The 22988-nt window shown below is 33.1% G+C and overlaps 2 protein-coding genes and 1 long non-coding RNA gene across 4 annotated transcripts; 2 read left to right on the top strand and 1 right to left on the bottom strand.

The window, feature by feature from the left end:
- Positions 1–3934: 3934 nt before the first annotated feature.
- Positions 3935–10393, top strand: LOC105115726 (LEC14B homolog). The gene is made up of 10 exons (XM_011012715.1): positions 3935–4117; positions 4474–4959; positions 5096–5215; positions 5948–6025; positions 6674–6850; positions 7687–7764; positions 8087–8265; positions 9097–9255; positions 9678–9738; positions 9850–10393. The coding sequence occupies exons 2-10, from the start codon at positions 4579–4581 to the stop codon at positions 10036–10038; spliced, it is 1422 nt and encodes a 473-aa protein (XP_011011017.1). The 5' UTR covers positions 3935–4117; positions 4474–4578; the 3' UTR covers positions 10039–10393.
- Positions 10394–10628: 235 nt separating this feature from the next.
- On the top strand, positions 10629–11329 carry LOC105115725 (uncharacterized). Of its 2 annotated transcripts, none has more exons than XM_011012714.1 (3): positions 10629–10792; positions 10843–10957; positions 11042–11329. In XM_011012714.1, exons 1-3 carry the CDS (start codon positions 10757–10759, stop codon positions 11146–11148), a joined length of 258 nt encoding a protein of 85 aa, XP_011011016.1. In that variant the 5' UTR covers positions 10629–10756; the 3' UTR covers positions 11149–11329. The 2 variants fall into 2 exon arrangements, with proteins under 2 accessions (XP_011011016.1, XP_011011014.1); XM_011012712.1 differs by having other exon boundaries at positions 10633–10787; positions 10838–10957.
- A 2447-nt stretch (positions 11330–13776) lies between these two features.
- LOC105115724 (uncharacterized) lies at positions 13777–14477 on the bottom strand. Its single transcript, XR_840380.1, has 3 exons — positions 14099–14477; positions 13932–14003; positions 13777–13821 (listed from the first exon to the last, which is right to left on the bottom strand). It is a non-coding gene; the product is annotated as an uncharacterized LOC105115724 (long non-coding RNA).
- Positions 14478–22988: the final 8511 nt, after the last annotated feature.

Here is a 22988-nt window from a genome sequence, read left to right as displayed (position 1 = left end):
CATCATTGTCTTTCAGTTTGACATATAGAGTGGCCTCGGATAAGCTTTTTACAAAGCTTAAATTTAGTAAATGCTCATCAATCCGGCTGTACCAAGCTCTAAGAGCTTGCTTCAGGCTATAGAGAGCCTTTTGCAAAAGGTAGACCTTATCCTTTACTTCTTAAATCACAAATCCATCAGGCTGCTCCATATATATTTCTTCTTGTAAAACTCCATTTAAGAAGGCTGATTTTACATCTAACTGAAACATTTTCTAGCCTTTCTATGCTGAGATTGCTAGCAGCAATTTAATTGTGTCCAGTCTAGCAATAGGTGCAAACATGTCAGAATAATCAACACCAAAAATCTGAGCATACCCTTTAACAACAAGTCTGGCCTTATGTTTGTTGATGGAGTTATCTATATTCAACTTCGTTTGATATACCCACTTCACTCCTATAACTTTTCTACCTTCAGGTCTGTCAACTAATGTCCAGGTATTGTTTTTTTGAATCAGCTCCTCCTCCATGGCCTTCTTCCATTTGCTGTCTTTGAGTGCCTCTTCATATCCAGTAGGTTCATAAAATGCAATGTTGCATATTTGATAGATGTCTGACAGCAGCCTTGTGCCTCTAACTGGAGGATCATCTTCTAGTTCATTCTGCCACTGAGGAGCTATTTGATCTTCAAAAGGAGTGCTTTGTTGAAGTTTCTTCCAGTCTCATTGCTTATCTTTATTGAAGTGTACATCCCTTGTAATTGATATCTTTTTTATTTGTGGATGATACACTTTATATGCTTTGGAGACTAAGTTGTATCCCACAAATATGCTTGGAAGTGCTTTCTTATCAAGCTTGTCATGCTTGACCTAAGGAATATAGACAAAACACACACTGCCAAATACTTTAAGAAAGTTCAATAAAGGTTTATATCTATACTAGACTTCAAATGGTGTTCTTTCATTCAAAAACTTAGCGGGAAGTCGATATTGAAGAAAGACTGCTGTATGTACTGCCTCTGCCCAGAATTCTTTAGGCAACTCCTTGTCATGCAAAATACACCTAGCCATCTCCATTACATATCTATTTCTCCTTTCACTAATGCCATTTTGCTCTGGAGTGTAAGAAGCAGTGAGTTGATGTTCAATTCCAGCTTCTTCACATAATAGATTAAATGTTGCTGAAGTATACTCCTTCCCATTATCTAATCTTATACTTTAAATCTTGTAGCCACTCTGATTTTCCACCATCTTCTTGAATTTCCAGAAGATTCCAGCAACCTCTGACTTGAACTTCAAGAAAAAAATCCAGCACATCCTTGAAAAATCATCAATGAACACAATGTAGTAGAGACTACCTTTCAGTGATGGTGTTCTTTGAGGTTCTGCTACATCTGTGTGAATGAGTTGCAGCTTTTGAGATGCCTTCCAGGAAGATTTAGGAAAAGGCAACCTCTTTTGTTTGCCAAATTGACAGGCATGAAAATTCAGCATTTGATCAGCAAGAGCAGGCAATCCTCTTATCACTTCATTCTTCTTCATTGTCAGCATTCGCTGGAGATGACAATGCCTAAGTCTCTTGTGCCAAGTTTCAGTGATGCTTGTATTTGTGAAATAGGCTGTATGCTCCTCCTCAGTTGGAAAAAATGAAAAACTTTTCCCTTTCATTTTGACTTGTAAAATTTTCTAGCCAGCAACATCATATATGAGGCAACAATGATCTTCAAATGTAACTTTGAATCCCTTTTCTATTAGCTGACCCACACTCAGCAAATTTTGATCAATATCAGGTATGTAAAGAACATCTGAAATAGATTTTGTACCTGAATTTGTTGTAATTGAAATGGTTCCTTTTCCCTTTGCTAAAATATAATCACCATTTTCTATTCAAACCTTTGTGATTTTAGTGGACTGTAAGTCTTTGAAAAGGGTTCTGTCATATGTCATGTGGTTTGTACAACCACTGTCGATTAGCCAACATTCTTAGGAGCTCTTGGTTGAAAAACAGGTTGCCATAAAAATCTGATCTTCATCATCTTTCTCAGCAATTTGAGCATCTGCTTCCCTCATTTGAAATTTGTTCTTGCATATAACAACCCCATGTCCAAGCTGATTGCACTTGTTACATTTTGCATCAAGCCTTTTCTAGCATTTGAATGGTGGATGACCTGTTCTTCCACAATACTTACAAGGTGGATAACCTCTATTTGAGTTTCTTTCTTTGCCTTGATTTCTGGTACTGGCAATGGCTTCATTGATTGAAGTATGAAATTTCTTGATGAATTTCCTTTTGTCCTTGTCGTGGTCCTGATGCTTAGCTGGTAAAGCTCCTTCAACAATCTGATCTTGCCTCATAAGCCTTCGTTGCTCTTGAGCTTCTAAGGCATTCAATAATTCTGCCAAGGTGATCTTGCACAAATCCTTGGTATTCTCCAAGGTGGTTATGGATGCTTCATATTTCTCAAGTACAGTTACTAGGATTTTCTCTACAATTCTGAAGTCAGAGAAACTTGTACCTAGCAACCTTACCTTGTTGACGATTCCAAGCAATTTATCTTAGTACTCTTTTATGGACTCAGAATCCTTCATCCTTTGCAGTTCAAATTCTCTTATCAAGTTGAGACTTTGCATGCATGAATTCTTTCATCTCCTACGTATTTCTTCTTCAAGTAATCCCAAACATCCTTTGCTGATTGAAGTGACATAATTCTGGTGAAAATGGTTGTGGAAACAACAGCAAATAGACATGTTTTTGCTTTTGATTTCCTTTTTTTTCTCTATTTGTGGTTTTTGATCTAAGCTACTGTTGGATTATTAGGCAGAGGATGCACTTCGTGATCTTCCTTAATAGCTTCCCACAGATCCATAACATCCAGATAGGTCTCCATCTTCATTGCCCACAATTGATAGTTTTCTCCATCAAAGATAGGAGAAGACATGTGAGAAAAACTTGTTTCAATCTCCATTACAGGTCCCTTCAAGAAAATTGCTCTGATACCAAATGAAAGTGTTTGAATTAAAAGCAGTGAAACAGTAAATAAGATTTCTAGATTTTAATCTGAACAATGACTATTTTTCACTGTTTTATTAGCAAGAAATCTGACGAAAGTGTTTCTTGTAGTTGCTAGAGTTTGAGGTGTTTGAAGTGTGTTTGAAAAACAACAGAATAGAAAAGAAAATAATATTGATATTGCACTCTTTGATTAAAAATGAATTAAAACAGAATTGCTTAATTGTTGACAACAATCTCGTACATATTTATAGGAGAAAATTACAACTGAAAAAGCTAAAATAAAACCATGATCTGTTAACATACTAACAGATTAACAAATTTCTAATGACTAGGACGAGCTATTATTATTGCAGGAAAATATAAACTGAAAGAACATGATTTTTGACTGCAACATTTTGAAGCAAACTTCAACAAAAACAAACTCTAAGAAATCATGAAGCAAAATTTATAATTATTAAAAATTAAAAAACAAGACAAATAATAATTAAAAGAATAAAGATTAAATCTAATATAAAATTAAATGAAATAAAAACATTAGAGATGAAATTAAAAAATAAAATAAGAAAAGGATAAAAAATAGCAATAAAAAAATAAAGATTAAATATAATATAAAAGTTAAATAATAAAAATATAATTAAAAAATAAAAAAAATAAAAAAGTGACAATCAATTATAGTATTAATGTTAAATGAAATAACTCAAAGATCATTCCCCCCTGTTTTGCACTTCTTGGCTTGCCCTGTGGAGGGCAAAATTGTCATTATAGTATAACAATTTACAGTAAAATGATTCTTTCGTAGGAGAGGAACTCAATCCATCAAATTAGAAGGAGAAGGGCTAAATTCAACCAAATTGATAAAACAGGGACAACAACCTCTAATTAACCTGACCTAAAACTGGCATGCCGTTCATGCGTATGAGGTGACATCAACCATGTATCCTTGCATATAAAACAGTAGTGACGTGTTCCTTTATCTACCAGTTTAACTGGTAACTAGGTGCCCTCGAGCTTCAACTTCCATGCTGCCTGGCAATCATCAAAACCACATACAGAGACAACAACATATATCTAAATTCACACTTCCTAATTACTTGTTTAATAGTTCTTTCACTCTATCTCAAAGAAGTGTACTTTTCTTCTTCTTCTTGATTTTATTTTATTTTTCTTGATTTTATCTTTATTTTCTTTTAACATATTGTTTGATTGATTGCCAATACGAAGTGAGAATGTTAGGATCAGTTCATTACCTCGATTTCTTTCAGTTTCTCTTCTTTTTCTTTCAATCAAGTTTGTATTTTATGAATGCTTGGATTCTAAGTTATCTTAATCTGTTTGCTTTGAAATGGAGAGAATTTGAAAATTAGAGTCTTTTCTAGCCTCTGGTTATCGAATTTACATAGTTTGATGGCTAATACTCATCCGATTTTCGAATAATGGAGAAACCTTTTTTCATTTCTCTTGCTTTTGTTGTTCTGTTTCGCAGGATTTGATGCTGTTTATGCCGATAACAAGTAGCTTCGTTGAATTTCAGTATCCATGGCTGTAAATTAGAAGTGGGTTATTACGGGAATTGAAAGATAAGGATAACATGAGTAGGACACGCAAGAGTAGTAATTTATGTGATGATAAAATTGCTGGCAAGGGATCCTCTACAAGTCAAGGACCCAATGAGGTTTCTGATTATCTTGATCATGAGATTGCTCAACTCACAAAGCTCAGGTCACGGCCTCATGAACTTTTGAGCAGGGACGTGCCTGGCAGGTCGAGGCTGCCCGTCTCAACCATGAGAATGTTGGTTGGTCGAGAGGGTAATTATTCCGGCAGAGGGAGATTCTCACCTGCAGATAGTCGTCATGTTTCAAGTCGATATTTGCCTGTACATGGTCCTTGCAAGGTGGACCAATTGAATAGTCGAACTTATGTTTCTCAGTTTTCAGACGATGGAACTCTTTTTGTTGCTGGATGCCAGGTAACATGGGGCTATCAATAAAGTAAATTACTCTTGAGCAAGCATTACCCTTCATAAAGATATGGTGATGCTTAAATTAACGGGAGTGTCTGTATTGTTGTTTTTTAAGTCATTATATACGTTTCTTTTGCCACAGGGAAGCCACATTAGGATATATAATGTGGATAAGGGATGGAAAATTCAGAAGGACATTTTAGCCAAGAGTTTAAGATGGACAATTACCGATACATGTCTTTCGCCCAATCAGCGCTACCTTGTAAGTTTCTGATGACTAAAGTTGGAAAAAAAAGTGGATATATTACTGAGTAGGAAGTCAATTATTCTAGTATAGTTCAGTGCATTAATGCAAGTTCTCTGGGCTTAGTGGAGGACTTCTTCTTCGGTGGATCCCATCTTTTTAAATACCAAACATAAATTTTCTTCAGCGTCTGTCTTTATTCCCTGTTTTAATTGTTGTAGCTCTCATCTTGTTCAACATACAGGTTGGTGGATTATCCGCCTTCCCATTTCTTGATTGTTCACATGTGCTTCTGTTGTGTTTGTGTGTGTGTGTGTGTGTGTCTGTGAGAATGTATGGTCATCTCTCTATGCATTTTTTTATTCAATCTCTTTGTGTGCTGGATTGTGTGGATGCCTTTTATGGATCATTATGGACACGGCTCAAGTGCTCCCTTGTAATTTCTCATTGTTGCAGCCTTAAACAATGGTTACTCGGTTGTTTTAGGTCTTATATCTTTTTGGTTTTTTATGATGAGTCAATTTGTCTAATGTCATACTGCAACTTAGCCCGTATTTGGATCCGGGCTCATTGTGGGCCAGCATAATTTTATCAATTGTGTAGAGCTCATCCTTGTTCCCGAGTGTAACTATGCCACTTTTCATTGGAGATGAACTGATCTACTTGACATGCAATACAATTTAATTTTATGACATGGATGAAGTGCTTTTTCATTGTTGATTTCATTAATCTTTAATGGTAATTGTGCAGGTGTATGCTAGCTTGTCACCTGTTGTCCATATTGTGGATATTGGATCTGCTGCAACAGAGTCGCTAGCAAATGTAACGGTATGTCTGCCACAAGTCATTCTTGATTGGGGATTTTTCCCTTAGTTCCTATAATATGCAGGTGTTTGATCAAAGGCTAATATCTTTTCAGCTTCTGTCATATTAGCTTTATTCTTACGGAACCATGCCTTTAAACTGTCATCTTGGAATTACTGTGTTGTCTAGCTGTTATCAATGGTGATAGATGGGAAATTTTTTATTCCCTGCTAGGGATGTCTATTTAATTTACCCAATTATTGCAGTGCATGCTCCCCATGGATTGTGGTTCTGTATGATGTGCATTGTTCGTGTTATAGGGCACCATTGTGAGTTAGTCCTTGTTCTTGGTGAGGGCCCCTGTCATCATGACTATTAAAAATCAGGTTATGGTCACAATGCTTGCGATCATCCACTTTGGTAAGTAAGATGCTACTTGGAGTAAACCACTTTGCGCTACAGAGAGGCAATCCTGCACCTTGAGCTATGGCTTACTCAGTTGTCCTCTTACAGACAGCCAATTTTTTTCTTGGGAAATTCAATGATTATAATGCGGTCCTACTTTTGTTTCTTCATCATGTTTAGTGCCACAAAGTGATCAATTAATATTTTCATAAATCATACAAAGCAAATGGCCATTGGTTTCATTCACATCAAAATTTCTATATGCAGGAAATTCATAATGGTTTGGATTTTTCTGCCAATAACGATGATTATGATGAATTTGGGATCTTCTCTGTGAAGTTTTCAACTGATGGGCGAGAGCTTGTAGCTGCAAGTAGTGATAATTCAATATATATTTATGATCTTGAAGCAAATACCTGCAGTCTCCGAGTTCCTGCACATAAGGTATCATATTTGTACATTTCATCATAAAGCTTATAGGATTTTGAAATTTAGTGGGGTGATTGAAAGTTAGAATATGTTGCTTGTTTGGAATTGGTTGATGAGGTGCAAGTTACGTCTAGACAATCTGTAAGCAACTTTCCTCTTGTATTACTACTTGGTAGTTTTAGTTTGTATACATAAATGCTGCTAAATTGTCTATCTTATTCCTTTGAAACTGAAAACGCAGACCCATGCCTGCCTATTGACCAGTAGATTTATTTGCTTTGTAAAAGACAGTATCTTGTTTCATTCTCAAATTTTAATTTTTAGAGAAATTAGTTGGGCATATTCATCAGTCCGTATTTTAGAGTAAGGAAGCCAAGACCGTTACTTTTCACACATGGGTCCTAAAGAAGTTTAAACTAAATCATACAAGTGCAATTATTTCTCTTTCCTGCTCAAAAGTTGATGCTTTGTATTCTTTTTCTTAATTGCTGTCTTTCTCCCCTTCTTTATCATTTCCCTTCTCTGAATGCAGGGTGGGTCTATATTTCAGTGAAATACAGAACTAAATCATACAAGTGTATAATTATCTTTCTTTCCTGCTCAAAAGTTGATGCTTTGTATTCTTATTCATACTTGCTGTCTTTATCCCCTTCTTTACCATTTCCCTCCTCTAAATGCGGGGTAGGTCTACATTTCAGTGTTATACAGGGAACATCTGTGAACTTTTTACTTGGCAGGAGTGATTAAAATGAAGATGTTAGCACTGTATATTCATAAATATTTTGGGCTCCCTTTCAAGGAGGTTTTGGTGTTTTGGATATATCATGATCTAATTTGTGTTGCTCTTGCAGTCTGATGTCAACACAGTATGTTTTGCGGATGAAGCTGGCCATCTCTTGTTTTCTGGAAGTGATGATAACCTCTGTAAGGTGAAAGCTATTCTTTAGCCTTCAAAGATTTAGGTCATCTTGTTCCATAGTTCTACCCAATATTCATTCTGTTTTAAACAGTTTGCAGATGCCTCACTGTAGGTTGAATAGAATTTTTATTACTGGTGCCTTGGCAGTTACTTTATGCTAGTATTGTCAGTTTGTCCCAAGCTACATAAAGCTAACACGAACCAGGCCAATTTGAATAAATAATGATGCCTTTTCACGCTTGCTGAAATTTAACATGGCACTGACTTTGCATCTCTTAATTGGTTCCTTTAATGAAGGAACTTTCGTTTGTCTTTTACTTTAATTTCTGCAGGTGTGGGATAGGCGTTGCTTTATCTCAAAAGGAAAAGCAGCAGGGGTCTTGATGGGACATCTAGAAGGCATTACATTCATAGACAGCCGTGGAGATGGGCGTTATTTTATTTCAAATGGAAAGGATCAGACTACCAAACTATGGGATATTCGAAAGATGTCCTCTAATGCCAAAGAGTAGTAATGTTACTGCCCTTTCACCCCATGCAAACTTGCACACACTCATTCCCTAGATGTTTATTTACATGTTTTTTAATTGCCTTCCTTTCCTCTAAGTTTATATTACCATGCTATAAGTTTGAATCATTCTTGTTAGGATTTGATCATTTAAAATTCTTATTCCATGTGACGAACTTGTAGTTAGTACTTTCTGTTGGTGGATGAAGCTTGGTGGAGCCAAGTGGACTCAGATTGATGCTAACAGTTTTCAAGTTGTATGCCTTGTTCAATTTATTGTATATGGCTTGTATTGTGTCTTTAACAGACAACAATTTTCTATTTTGCTTATTCTGCTTAGCATATACCTGAAACTGTCAAATCTGGGTTTGGAGTTAGGACAGAAGACATTTACAACATGTCATCTCAAGGGTGTAGCATCCTCCAACTTGGCTTTGGAGTCCTCGCTCCTCATCTTTTTATAAATTGTTTTCAGAAGGAATAAACTTTTTCAGAAGTTTGGATTTGCAGATAAAGGCAAATGGACCTTTTGATGATGAATTAACATGTTAAAGGTTTGGGGTGGGGGGTTGGGGATACACATTTCTAATTTAAATTGCTTCATGCACCTGTGTATTGTAGATCTGGGGTAGGGGGTGGGCATGCACAGTTCAAATTTAAAAATTGCTTCATGCACCTGTGTATTTTTTGAGCTGGTTTGAGTTTACAGTGTGAAAAGACAGAATTACGTGCTTAACGCACCAAATTTTGGAAAGGATCTGATTTACTTGTACCAGAACTGATTGATGGTCTCCTGAAATCAATTTTGCTACTGACTTGCCTCTTTTCAAACAGCACTCCAAGGCTTAGAGATTCTGACTGGGATTATAGATGGATGGAGTACCCACCCCATGCCAAAAGCTTGACGCATCCTCGTGATCAGTCTCTGACCACTTACAGAGGTCATTCAATCTTGCGCACTCTCATTCGCTGTTACTTCTCTCCGGAATATAGGTACTCGTCAGTTGTTGAAATGCATTTTTTCTGTCTTGAATTTCCTGTAAAGCCAGGCTTCATGTTGGTCAAAGGATTGACCCAGGGTGTTATTCTTTCTGGTTGTCTGGTTTTACTGTCCAGACCACCCTAAATTTAGTTTCTCAGAAACACAAAATAACTTGATGTTTTACTACCTAGTTGTGGCAGTTGAAAGTTTTCCATCTGTAACATATTTTACTGTGTCAGTGTTCAGTTAAGTTAGATAAAATTTTTCTGATGAAATTGGCTTCTAGGTAGAATTGGACAGGACCTCCCACGCACACTGCCTGCTCAACAGTTTGTCTGGTTTAGGGCTTTGCTTTGTCATGTCATGTGTATATTTTGTTTATGGTATTGATGATTGCAAGGGCTTCACCAATTTGATTATTCTCTTGTTGCAGCACCGGCCAGAAGTACATTTACACTGGATCTAGTGACTGTTCTGTTTATATTTACGATCTGGTATGCGTGTGATATTAGCTCTCTTTTTCAAAATCGACATCTTATTTCTCTGGCAATGTTTCAATTAGTAGTTGATGCAGAGAAATGAGGGAAGTTTGTTATTGTTTGTAGGTAAGTGGAGCCCTAGTTGCAACACTCAATCATCATGAAGGTCTTGTAAGAGATTGTAGCTGGCATCCTTTGTACCCTATGATAATCAGCTCTTCTTGGGATTGTGTCATTGCCAGATGGGAATTTCCTGGCAGTGGTGAAGCCCCTACTCCGGTGAGACGAAGGTCAAGTCTGAGGCGGTATCTATAGGAAGACCACTCAGTTGATTGTGCCATGCATGATTTTTGCTACTTTTTCCATATGCATGGCTTTGTGTTAGTCAAGGTCACTCACGAGGTCACTGCTTCAAAACGAAATAAAACGCAGTTGGTGAAGGTAAAAACAACAGGTTCTCTCCTGTTCTGTGCCATTAATACGGCCTGTATATATGGAGGCCTTGTGACAACAAGCTGTGCTCCATCACATTGTTCCTGGTTACAAACTGCATTATAATCCTGCAGCCTACATTTTCTGTAATCATGCTGACACTCTTGTCTTCGGAAATGAAGCTGCTCCCATGCGTGGGAGAATAAAGTGAATTAAGTTACATGCTGCTTTGTTGAAATCTCTGGGTTTGTAGCTGGAAATATTTTGAGAACCACATTATAACTTATTTTAGTGTTCAAATAAAATAACAATAACAATAATGATAACCTCTCACTTCTCCGTCTAAAGAACAATAAAATCAGGATGGATTTATTTTATTTTGTCTTTATCTCCGAAGAAGGGATATAATTGAACAAATTAGTCATAAGGAGCAAAAACTGTTATCACGGAGTTTCTTCTTTAAAAAAACAATGTACACGCGCGGATCATCTACAATTTCAGCTTTCACACGCTCGCACTGCTCCCGTCGTCCTATTTAGCGCTCATAAACCAAATCCACCCGACAAAAACTCTATTCTCTCCCTCTAAGAATACTTAAGAAATGGTGTCACCGACAACAAGAGTGACATTTCGGCTGGTGGTGGCGATTCTGGTAGTAACGGCGTCACCGACAACAAGAAATGGCTGGTGGTGGCGATTCTGGTAGTAACGCTCGTCCTCTTCTACGCCGGCCGCCCTCTCTACTGGAAAATCTCCGCCACTGTTCAAGAGATCCGGGAGAACAAACGCACCGTCAAACAAGGTCAGCCAGCCACCAAGCAGCTCTTTCATTAAATTAAATTGATTGAATGAATCTGTTAATTGAGACATCTGTGTTACGTTACAGGCATTTCTCAGTTTGTTTACGAAGCGCAGAAATCGGTTGGCTGGTTTCACGACGAGTCCGATTCTGGAGCCCGCGAGAATAGGAGAGCGAGGTCACTCTTAATTTAAGCTTTTTAGGTAATTATTATCAACTGAAAGCTTTTTAAAATAAATTGCTTGGTTTGAGTAGATCTGCTTCTTTGTTTGCTCTTGTTGCAGCATCCGTAATCGGAATCCAAGGATTTTATTGAAATGATAGTCAAACATGCAGCCCGATTTATTTATTTATTTACTATTTTGTTGTGCTGAATTTTATCGGTAAGGAAAAAAAATACATCAGTAAAATTAATAGTGTTCTTTTTTATATTATTATTATTATTATTAAGGTTTATTACATTGATCAACTCTTCAAAGGCATGCTGTAGTGCTATTATAACCTTTTCATGATGTTGTTGCCGTTGTTTTTTAATGTTTTTTGTGCTAAAATATATTAGAATAATATTATTTTATTTTAAAAAATTATTTTTTAGATTAACACATTAAAATAATATAAAAAATTAAAAATTAAAATAATTTTTAATAAAAAATTAAAAAAAAGTAAATTTTTTAGAAACACGGAGTAATATTTTTATATCTATTATAAAGTTTGTTTGTTTGTTTTGACATTTTAAAATCTTTTTCATAAAATTTAAAAGTTTTTTAATTATAAATTTATTTTTTAATATTTTATATTTTTTATATTCTAATATCAAAAATAAAATTTAAAAATAAATATAAAAATATTATTTTAATATATTGTCAAATAGAAAATACTTTAAAAATATTCCATCATAATATTAACTAGATTTATAAAATTAAAACTTCACTATCACAATATTAAATATATTAAATAGTCTTAGAAAATTAAGAGCTTAATGTTGGACCAGTATTTTTCTTCTCTCTTCTTGGTAACGATTGACTAATTGCAAGTATGTCAAGGCCATCACCAGCATTTTTGGCACCTTATCAATTGGAGTCTTGTATTCATGCTTACTGTGTCGGCATAGATATTTAGCTGTGTCAATTATTTTAAGAAAATTATGACTCACCACCAACCCAATTAATCAAAGAATAGAAGTGCTTGTTAATACGGCTACCCATTTAATCAAAGAATAGAAGTGCTTAAGTGAGGTTCTAGCCTAGCGGTGGGAGGTATTAAATATATTAAATAGTCTTAGAAAATTAAGAGCTTAATGTTGGACCAGTATTTTTCTTCTCTCTTCTTGGTAACGATTGACTAATTGCAAGTGTGTCAAGGCCATCACCAGCATTTTGGCACCTTATCAATTGGAGTCTTGTATCCATGCTTACTGTGTCGGCATAGATATTTAGCTGTGTCAATTATTTTAAGAAAATTATGACTCACCACCAACCCAATTAATCAAAGAATAGAAGTGCTTGTTAATACGGCTTGGGAAATACTAGTTGTGCCATGTTATGAGTAAGATTTTAAATCAATTTATAAGAAATAACAATGTTATTGATGTGTAGTATTATGATATCTTTTAGTTGTAGAATGAAAAGATGTTTATGTGTAATAAAATAAATTAAAAAATATATGAATTGATATATTAAAAAAGAATTGTGAATATTAATTAAATATTAAAATAAAAAGTTAATCTTCCAAGCAGAAGCAAAAGATAGATTGACATTCAAATATTTTATAATAATTATCATTTTTATTTTATACAATTTTATTTTAAAGGCTAGTTATTGTTAGGGTTGGGTATTTTCAGTTTGCTTCAGTTTTTATCTAAAAAAATAACCAAAATAAAATTTTGAAAAAATAAAAAATTCAAACCGGAACCGATTCAAACTGACCAGTTTTGGTTTGGTTCAGTTTTTTAATAGAAAAACCAGAAAACCAGTATTTTTTGGACTTTCTAATAGACTTTCTGAGAGGTTTATAATTAATGTTAATATTATCTAATTTTGTTACAAGATTCTATAATATATTTAATATTTTTTATCATTAAATATTCATTTATATTAAATTATTAGTGCTAATATTATGTTCAATATGTTGCAAGTCTTTCTAATATTTGTATTTTGGACTTTTTCTACATCAAAGTTTAAATATTATATACCAAGTTAAAATTTAAATTACAAAGCTTTGTATTGCCTTCAAAAGGGTTTAAAAATCAACAAATAAACTTACCATAAAAAATAAAATACTTCATGTAAAAAATATAAATCTTCATTGTACATATCATTTCAATTGAAAAGTACATCAATATGACAAGAACATTACACTTTGATTCTTTAATACTATTGATATCAAAACCTAAAAATCAAGATCTAAAATTATAACTTGATAAAATAAATTAGAATAAATAAATTAGAATATGTAAAAATAAAAAGTAGTATTTTACCATCAAAGTATCTTTTGAATTAATTATTAGTTATTGTTAAATATAACTTTTCTTTAAATTCTATAAAATAAAAAATTAATTAATGAATCACAATAAAAGATGCAAGGTTTTTTTTTTTTAAATAATTTCCCTGACTCAAGGTGTTTTTATAGGTTTCAATATTATTTATCTACCTTGTAATATTAGTTGGAATAGATTTATAATGCTATCAATTTTGATAACAAATAAATACTTGAATTATAGTTAAAAATAAAATAATTCAAAATTGATCAAGTATACAACCACTTTGTTAAATAATGCAGAAGATCATAGTGATAAAGATGGCCACTTATGCTAAATAATGCTTAATGCTTAAGATCATAGTGATAAAGATTTGCATATGGAGTAATGCCTACAAAATATTCATGTTCATAAATTATATCCCTATATCTTGATAAATGTGAAAGCAATTAGCTGGCAATCAAACATACATCTCATTTAAAATTTCATAGAAAAACATACCTCTTTCGATCATGTAGTCGATCAACCTATTATAGCATTCAACTCCGTTCCAATTCACTTTTCCAGCTCCATCTGCATCGAAGAAGTCAAAGAAGGCTAGGATATCCAACGATACAAACTCACAAACAAAATTTGAATTTAATAGAAACTGCAGATGAAAAAATTACCAGGGAAAATCCTGGACCCTGAAATCGAAAACCGGTATGCATTGAAGTTCAAATTTTTCATGATATCTACATCTTCCTGCAACATCAATGGAAGAGTTTAGATCTAGCATGTGTCCTGAATAGGAGAAACTTGATAGAAATCAGACACAACTAAGAATGGACATTTAATGCCATCAGAACTCCACAATTTAAAATCTGCAGAAATGAAAGTTACACTAGTTATAATAATGTAATAGTAATGTTTAGTAACAGTGTGCTCGATGTTCATATTTTTGGGGCATTCTTCTCATTCTTAGCAATGTAGTGATCCAAAATGCTGAAATTAAAATCAAAATGAAAGCTCAATCATGGGGATTTCCTTAATAGTGATCCATGCTCCCAAACATCAACATTTCATTTCATATTTTTACCAAAACAAAATAATCTAAGGCCCCAATATTAGGTTGTTAACTTTTATCACTAGCTGTTGTATTAAGCCAACAAAAACATTACTGTCATTAAAGAAAAAACTTTAATTTTTCTTTTAATGAAGCAACCAAACACCATAACATATTAATTATTACCAGGAATTTTGACAAAGGCATCCCAAATGCTAGGCCCACGACCATCCTTGTCAGCCATGCCTTCAACTTGATAAGCAGAAGTAGCAGTTCCAAAGACAAACCCCTTAGGGAAGCCCTGTCTCAGCCCTCCGGCTGTTCCGAAACTAATGGTCCTCGGCTGCTTTGAAGGTCCATTGAGTTCTGCTGCATGGGAGATACAGTGAGTAACACTAAGAAATAATATCAAGAATGGCAATGCCTTTGCTCTCATCTTGAAGATTGTGAGAAGACACAGAGACAGAGTGGTATGTGAGCAGTTAGAGAATACCGAAAGTGAGTGGGGAAGTATGGAAATTTATAGAAAATGAAAATAGCAGGAAAAAAATGCATAAAATCTTTACAGGTTATATAATAAAATAACATGGAGAAAATGACTTTAATTTAATGACTCGGTTCCCCACATCCAATGCTTACAAATCAAAAAACAAAAACCAAGAATCAAGAATACAAACTTCAACTAACAAGCAAAGAACATCATCTTGTAAATTAAGAATGTAAATGCATCTAAATGGGATCATCTACACAATGGATATCCAATACTTGGCAATGCACTATTGTAAATGACAAGCAGAGCAATAACATATTGAAAAGGGATCTGTTTCCATTAAGGACGAACAAGATACAGATCCGAGTAAGGGATTTCAACCATTAAAAATATAAAGCACAAAATGATCTACCTTCATCAACAAGTAAACCATTTTATGGATTTGGTTTTCTAAACATTTTAAAAAAAACCAAATACATAAAAAAATAATTAAATACACTTTTGTAACAGAAATGCAAAATAATAATGATATTTCATTAAGCAAAGTGATAAGAAAAGGGTACCCTGCGTCTAATGAAACGCTAGGGGGGCTCCCTGTTTCTACGCTCAGAGCCAGAGAGAACGCTCACAACACGGGAGTGAATAGCGTAAGAGACACAATACTGCATCTTAATGTGAATTGTGAGGGACTAAAGGTTGAGGGAGCAGCTTGGGAGTAAGGAGAAGGATGGTTAGAGTCTGGAAGGCTAAGGTTAAGAATAAGAATGTGTTTTTTTTTTATTTTTTTGTATTTATAGTACTCTTTAATTTTTTTTTTATTTTTTTGTATTTATAGTACTCTTTAATTGAACCAGTTCGGTTTAGGTAAGTTTTTTGTTTAAAGTTCTGAAACCAAAACTAAACCAAATTGAAATTTTGTTAAAAAATTTTAATCGGTTTTTCTTTATAATTTAGTTTTTTTTTTGTTATTTTTTCTTAGTTTTCTCAATTTAATTGATTCTTTGGTTTTTTTTACTCACCCCTAATTGTTGTTGTTAATAACAAAAGATTTTTGTTTTTATAAATATATCATGTGTCATACAACTAATTTATATAAAAGAAAAAAGAAAAAAATTGGAGGCAAATTAAAATAACCTTTTCAAAGAAGAATTATGAAACTAAAATTTTTTTTCAAAAAAATCAATCACTATTTAAATAAATAAAGCTAAACCAAACAATTTTAAAAAAAATAAAAGGTAAGGCATTAATCAATATTTAAATAGAAAAAATCAATGCAATGAAAAAAAAAACACAAAAATGCTTATGAACTTGACAAACGACGTCCACATGCTTGGTATTTATTAAAAAAATCAAATGCACTTAAGCTTGGAAACTTGGAAACCTAGGGCCTGACATTTTAAAAAAAAAAAATAGGAGTGGAGAGTGGATAATATGACTTAGGTCTTTTTTTTATGTTTTACAATGGATAACAGTTTGCCAGTCAGATAATTTTTTATTCAACTTCATTGATTCAAAAATTAAGATCTAAGTTTTTACATCTTCAAAACTCAATTTTCAGCTTATTGTCACTTGAAAACGCTTGAAAACACCATAGGAATCTCAATAAACTAATTCTCAACCTAAAACACACTCCAAAAATTAAAAAGCAAATAAATAAAAATAATAATTACTTGTAGCATCCTATAGTTTAGTTGAAATTGCAATTGCAATTGCCTATCAAATTTTTTAAAAATAGTTTGCATCCTCGATTAACACACCTATCAAATTTTTAAAAAATAGTTTGCATCCTCGATTAACACAAGTTTCTAAATTGAATGGAAAGACCAAACTATCTTTAAATATAATATATAAGGAATTCAAACAAAAGACAAATGAAAATTTCAAAATCCGTGACCAAGCCCCTCTCATTTTTTAGCTTAGATTAAGGGATTAAACTCATTCCAGTGAGGCTTCAAACGATCTTCTTTTTTCTCGAGCCAAATCACTAATAGTAAATTGTTTTATAATGGTTTTAAGACATAAATTAAATAAAAAGCCGATGTCTCGCAGAAAATAGGTGGGTTTCTTATGCACAATGGCAATAAAGATCATCACAAATCAATCTTGACAAAAGATTGCAAAACATTGAAAGACACAAGTGAAAAAAAAAAAAAAAAAAGATTGTGGATTTGGAGTTCGATTGGATTATGGGTTTGGTAAGGTTGTGGGTTTATGTTTGGAGATCGAGGTTGGTGAGGGATTAAAGGAAAAAGGAAGGTGGCATTTAGGTTTGGTGTTGAGGGGAAGAAGATGGCTAGAGCTTGCTTGGGAATCCTGATGATGGAGATTGTATTTCTTCTTTCCTAGTAGCGACATGTTCTGGTGTCTTTTGCTAGGATTTAATCATAAAGGGTTCTTTAGCATCAAATTATCACTCATATTGAACCACTATCAATTGCGAGTCGTTGTATACCTAGAGGGGATAAAATTTAAAGCTTTAACTAAGCTAAACGTGACTAAAAAAGCTTCGTTTTTGTTGGAGGACGAGACTTCAAAATGGAGTTCTTATTCAAAAATATATTCTTTGGGGCTTATCAATACAATCCTAACCTCACACCCCTAGATATTGGAGTACGCGTCCACATATAGAGACTCTATGTAGTCGGGGTATCATGGACACGAGTCTCGTATTTTATTCATGTATTGGGAATTTCGTGAGAAAGTACTTTATAATGAAATTTCGCAAAGGCTGGAGCTTTTATGACCGGTCTCGGCTATTTATGCTATATTTATTTTTTAAAATTTTTTATATTTATTTATCATTAGAAAAGTTAGTCAACACAAAATATTTTTTAGTGAAGAAAAAATTTAGTTTGGTTTTTAAAAAAATATTTTCCTGAAAATTTTTGACAAAAAACACTTTTTGAAAGTTGTGAAAAAATTAGAAATGTCATATTATTTGTTGATTATATAAAATTTGGTCATCAAACTTTTGATTGCTATATATATTTTATTTTTAATATTTATTTTTTAATTTCATCTTTTAAAATTTAATTTTTATATTAACTTTAGTTCTTATTTTTATAATTGTTATTTGCTTTTTTCCTATTAGTTTTTTATTAAAATATTTTATCTATCAAATTTGGTACTCATTTTTTTTTAACTTATTTTATTTTATTGAAATAATTTATAAAATGTTAATTATTATCATTTTAATTTCTTTATCTTTTATTGTTTTATTTTTTAGATTTGATCACTATTATTTTTTATTATTATTTATTTTATTTGAGATAATTTATGAAATTTTATTTTTATTTAACTTTTTAATTTGTAAGATTTGTTCCTTATTATTTTAATAAATTTTAAAAAAATAAATTATTAATAAATTATTTTTTATGACATAACTAAATACTGGAAAATATTTTCTAACTTATTTTCTGTTATACTGACAAATATTATAATATAATTTATTTTTCTGGAATTTATTTTTTTAAAATTTATTTAAAAAAAATTATTTTCCAACAAATAAGATCTTAATATGAAATAATATATATGTTATTAAAATATTGTTAACATGTTATGATGTATATTGGTCTTATATCTTAAGACCATGACAGTAAAAATTAATTAAATACTATTTAATTATTTTAAATTCATACAAGTACACGTTTCATTCATTGCTCCTAAACAGCATCTAAAAGTTTCTTCTACTTATTTTTTTAATTACAAAACCCTAAAGAGCTTGAATATTCGACTCATCAAATGATTCACCATTTTCAAATTCCCAAACCAGTGAGAAAGAAGTGTTCAACTCCAACCCCACGAGCATAACTAGACAAACGATCCTTCATGTGCAGCAGCTTGCACTAAACCCTTATTGAATAATGTCTCCTTTTTTGTTCTTTTTTTTTTGGGAGCCAAGGATTGGTCAATTATAATGACAATTCCTAGCACAAAAAGGTCAATAATGAATAATGGTATCCCATATATATATATGTATATATATATATTTCCATTATGGACCCTCGATGGTGCTCGATCATAACTTCATTACGTGGCCTGTGGAAAGCAAAGCTTCCTTTAGTGCACACACCAATGCAAAACACAAATAGTAATGATTCTGTAATCTTCTATTCTCCCTCTTTGCTCTCTCTTTATCCCCTTTTAAACACTCTATTTATTGCCATTAATTCATTCAATTGTTGGAAAACAATTTAGCATGTTGATATACATTATTAAAGCCTTCATGATCTAATCTAAAAAAATTATAATTTAGAGTTTAATTCAGATTGGATTTTAACTTAAACCAAAAATATTATTGACCCAATGAAACCAAATTAATCAAAGGAGTTTTTAATAATCCAATTGACTTTAATTAAATTTAAAATGGTCAAAATCAAGAAATTAAAAACTATGTATTTTTAATAAAAAATAATTGATATAGATTATTTTAATAACCTATTGCACAAGACACCAATAATCTAGTAAGACTCTTTTTTGATTTAATCCGAGAATCAGATCCGACGAATATGGATGTGCAAGCGTCAACTCCAACAGCTAAAACTGAAAAAACAGAACGGACAAACCACGTGGGAAACGCATGACAAAACAATGAACATACGTAGGAGCGCACAAAGTCTTTTAATTTCTGGTGTTGAAAATGAGGCATGAAGCTGCTCATGTAAGAACTTAAACCAAATCTTTGTAATCTGGAAAAATCTAAACTGTTAATTTCTTTATGTTAATTCTGACTCCTAACTGGGAAAATCAAAACAAGATTATGTACCTTAACTAGGAAATAAATTCTAATATAACTCGGAGAAAATTCATACAACTTCTACCAGACGATCATGGTCGATTCTAGTTAAAGTTCGATTACAATTGAGTGATTATGTTCAGTTATTAGCTGTTGATTCTATTACAAAACCTTGTTGATGCATCCAAACTCTTTCCTGAGCTTCATTTTTTCTCATCTGAAAACTCATCCTTAAGTTCATGGTTAGAAATTAAACTATTTCTTTTCAAAGGAATAGATAATCTGACCATAAGAATTTTGATTTCTAGTCAAATGCATATTGGAAAACACTCAGAAAGTTCTCTTATTGCATCATCAACACCTTTTTCAATTTGTTTCCAATTGGATCACCACTAGACTCTAGCCCCACATATTTGTTCTTCAAGATTTGTTTCAGACTCTCCAGCTCATAGGTTTGTTCCTTACATAAGTAAGTATCTTCAATTGTCTTTGATCAATTAGAATTTTGGGGGTCAGCCAGTATTTCTTCTTCTTGCATGTACTTGTCAATGTTTTGAATCATGATTTTAGTCTCACCATCTGTTTTCATGGAGAGTAATGTACTTACTTGATAATATCTGATTTTGCTATTCTAATCTTTTTCTTTTCAGGATTGTCTAACCTGAAAGACCCTCATTTTCTTTTAATGCTTCAAGACCTTGAGAATCAGTATAGAATGCTAATTTAGGAGCTTCTTTGATTTTTTATTCACCCTTGATGCTTGAAATACCTACAAGCAAACCAGTGTTTGTAGCTTGTTTGACAAATCCTATTTTTTCCAGAATCTTGTTCAAATAAAAGTAAGTTTCTATCTCTAACAACCATTTAATAAATTCTTTTTTTCTGGTGAGATTTTGGAGCTTTTAGTCTCATCATTTGGATTTTGAATCTTAAGCATTATATTTTGTCACTCTTTGTGGGTTAATCCAGACAGAAAACAATCTCTTTGTCTGAGTTTTTTGGGTATTTTTTATTTTATCAAGAAGATCTCTTTGTGGGATTCACTAGTACTGTTGAGACATTTCACATTTTCCATTCCATATGTTAAATCATTGAATAGTTTAAACAATTGTGATTATACATATGCATGTTCCCTTAAAGCGTGAATGGTTAAACAAGATCCAATCTTGACCAATTCACCAAGCCATAACATGTCCACATTCAAGGCCGACAAGATGGAGCACTCGCAACAGGATTTTCCAGGAGGATATTCATAGGAAATTATAAAATTGGGAAGGAACCAACAATGGCAAGTCGAAGCACGCCCGCCTTACACAAAAAGAAGTATGCGATCATGCTCTTTCAAAATATAGAAATATTTTTGCGGCATGATGATCCTGCTCACAGGTCACAGTACTGTACTGACACACACACCCTTTCTCCTATAGCTTTTACTACTATGTTTCCACATTTGCCTTCCCATAAGATTTTAAAAGACCAGGGTGGATTTTCAGAATTGGTTCTGGAAAAGATTTACGACGGTAAATCCAAATTTGTGATTGTGCAGTTTTGGAGATCTATTATTTGAATGTTCTGTAACAATTAAATCCAAACAATCAAATTCAAAATTAACGTGCAATGTCAAGCCCATTTAAAAACTACAAAAACTTATCTACTAACATTATTTTTCTTTGAGCTTAGAAAATATTGTGATAATTTTTGTGATTGCAATTTTAAAAATAGTTGTAAGAGTTTTTCTTAATCGAGGTCTTAAGAAAGAATTTTCAATAGGATTCATGTAAAATTATTGAAATAGTAATGCCTCACCTTTACGATGTGAGGAAATCTTTATTTATAGAATCTATGCAATCATAAAAATAAAAAACAAATATATAGAGTAAATGAATAGCTATAATTATGGAGTATCACTAATATTAGTTGGTCATAATTAGGGAAATCAAATTTGTCTCTAATATACCCCCTTAATGTTGTCGTGGTGGAAAAAGGAAAAACACACAACTTGTCACGATCCAATAAGAATTGTAATTTAGCCACCTCCTTTGAGAAGACATTAGCTAGCTGGAGGTGTGAGGGGACAAAACAGAGATTAAGAGTCTTTCCTACAACAAGTTCCCAAACAAAATGATAGTTAATATTAATATGTTTGGAGCGAGATTTGGTGACAGGGTTGAAAGCAATGAAAATGACACTAATGTTGTCACATAGCAAAGAGAGTGTGATATGTAGCTCACAAAGAAGTTGAAGTATTCATGAAATTTTAGCAGCAACAATGGCTACAGCACGGTATATAGCTTTAGCACTTGAACGAGCAATAGTGGTTTGCTTCTTAGAACACCATGAGATGAGACTTTGGACAAAATAAATAGCCTAGCTTATGGTAGAGCATCTGGTAACAAGACAACCAGCCTAGTCTGCATCGGAATAGTCAATCAAAGTGGAAGAAGAATGATGTGAAAGCTGTAAGCCATAATGATAGGTGCCTTTGACATAACGCAAAATATGCTTTAAAGCATGTAGTGATCAGTTTTAGGAGCATGCATATATTGGCATATAAAATTAACATTGTAGGACAAATCAGCCCGGGAAAGAGCTAAGTATTTCAAAGCTACTGCAAGCGACCGGAATTTAGTAGCATCAGAGTGAGGAGTGCGAGGAGTGCCAGATTCTGTGAGATGAGATCTAACCATAAAAGGAGTGGAAATTGGTTTGCGATCCACCATGTTGACACGAGTTAAGAAATCAAGATCATATTTTGCTTGACTAAGAAAAATTTCTTTGGTATTTCGAATGACCTCGATACTTAAAGATCCTTCATGGAAAATTCTTAGGCTAGATGATTGATGAGTGCATGAAATATAAGTTGATTACTATCGGTGATGATTATATCATCTGCATATAAGAGAAGATAAAGAACAACATGAGGACCATGATAAACAAATAATGAGGAATTAGCATGATTGGTAAGAAAACCAAGGCTAAACAAAAAATGACTGAAACACTAGAACCATGCTCGGGGGGGGGGGGGCCTGTTTCAGACCATATAGAGCCCGTTGTAAGCAACAAACATGAGAGGGAAACTCAGGATCAGTATATCTAGGAGGTTGTTCCATATAGACTTCCTCCTGAAGGAAACCATGCAAGAAAGCATTTTTGACGTCAAGTTGATGAAGAGCCCAATTATACATAGCTGTAAGTGTTATGATAATTCTAATAGTGATAGGACGAACAACAGGCTGAATGTTGCATCAAAATCAATGCCATGTTTTTGGGAGAAACCTTGGGTCACAA

The sequence above is a fragment of the Populus euphratica genome, unplaced genomic scaffold (genome assembly GCF_000495115.2).
Source record: "Populus euphratica unplaced genomic scaffold, PopEup_1.0 scaffold770.1, whole genome shotgun sequence".
Classification (NCBI taxonomy): Eukaryota; Viridiplantae; Streptophyta; class Magnoliopsida; order Malpighiales; family Salicaceae; genus Populus; species Populus euphratica.
This window is presented reverse-complemented; position numbering and strand designations above follow the sequence as displayed.

What these genes read in the sequence shown, in the direction of transcription:
- LOC105115725 (XM_011012714.1), top strand. Translation starts at nt 10,757, where the DNA reads ATGGTGTCACCGACAACAAGAGTGACATTTCGGCTG. An exon ending in CAAGAGTGACATTTCGGCTG is followed by an intron (nt 10,793 to 10,842) that starts GTGGTGGCGATT and finishes AAGAAATGGCTG; the next exon opens with GTGGTGGCGATTCTGGTAGT. An exon ending in CAAACGCACCGTCAAACAAG is followed by an intron (nt 10,958 to 11,041) that starts GTCAGCCAGCCA and finishes GTTACGTTACAG; the next exon opens with GCATTTCTCAGTTTGTTTAC.
- LOC105115726 (XM_011012715.1), top strand. Translation starts at nt 4,579, where the DNA reads ATGAGTAGGACACGCAAGAGTAGTAATTTATGTGATGATAAAATTGCT. An exon ending in CGCCCAATCAGCGCTACCTT is followed by an intron (nt 5,216 to 5,947) that starts GTAAGTTTCTGA and finishes GTAATTGTGCAG; the next exon opens with GTGTATGCTAGCTTGTCACC. An exon ending in AGTCGCTAGCAAATGTAACG is followed by an intron (nt 6,026 to 6,673) that starts GTATGTCTGCCA and finishes TTCTATATGCAG; the next exon opens with GAAATTCATAATGGTTTGGA.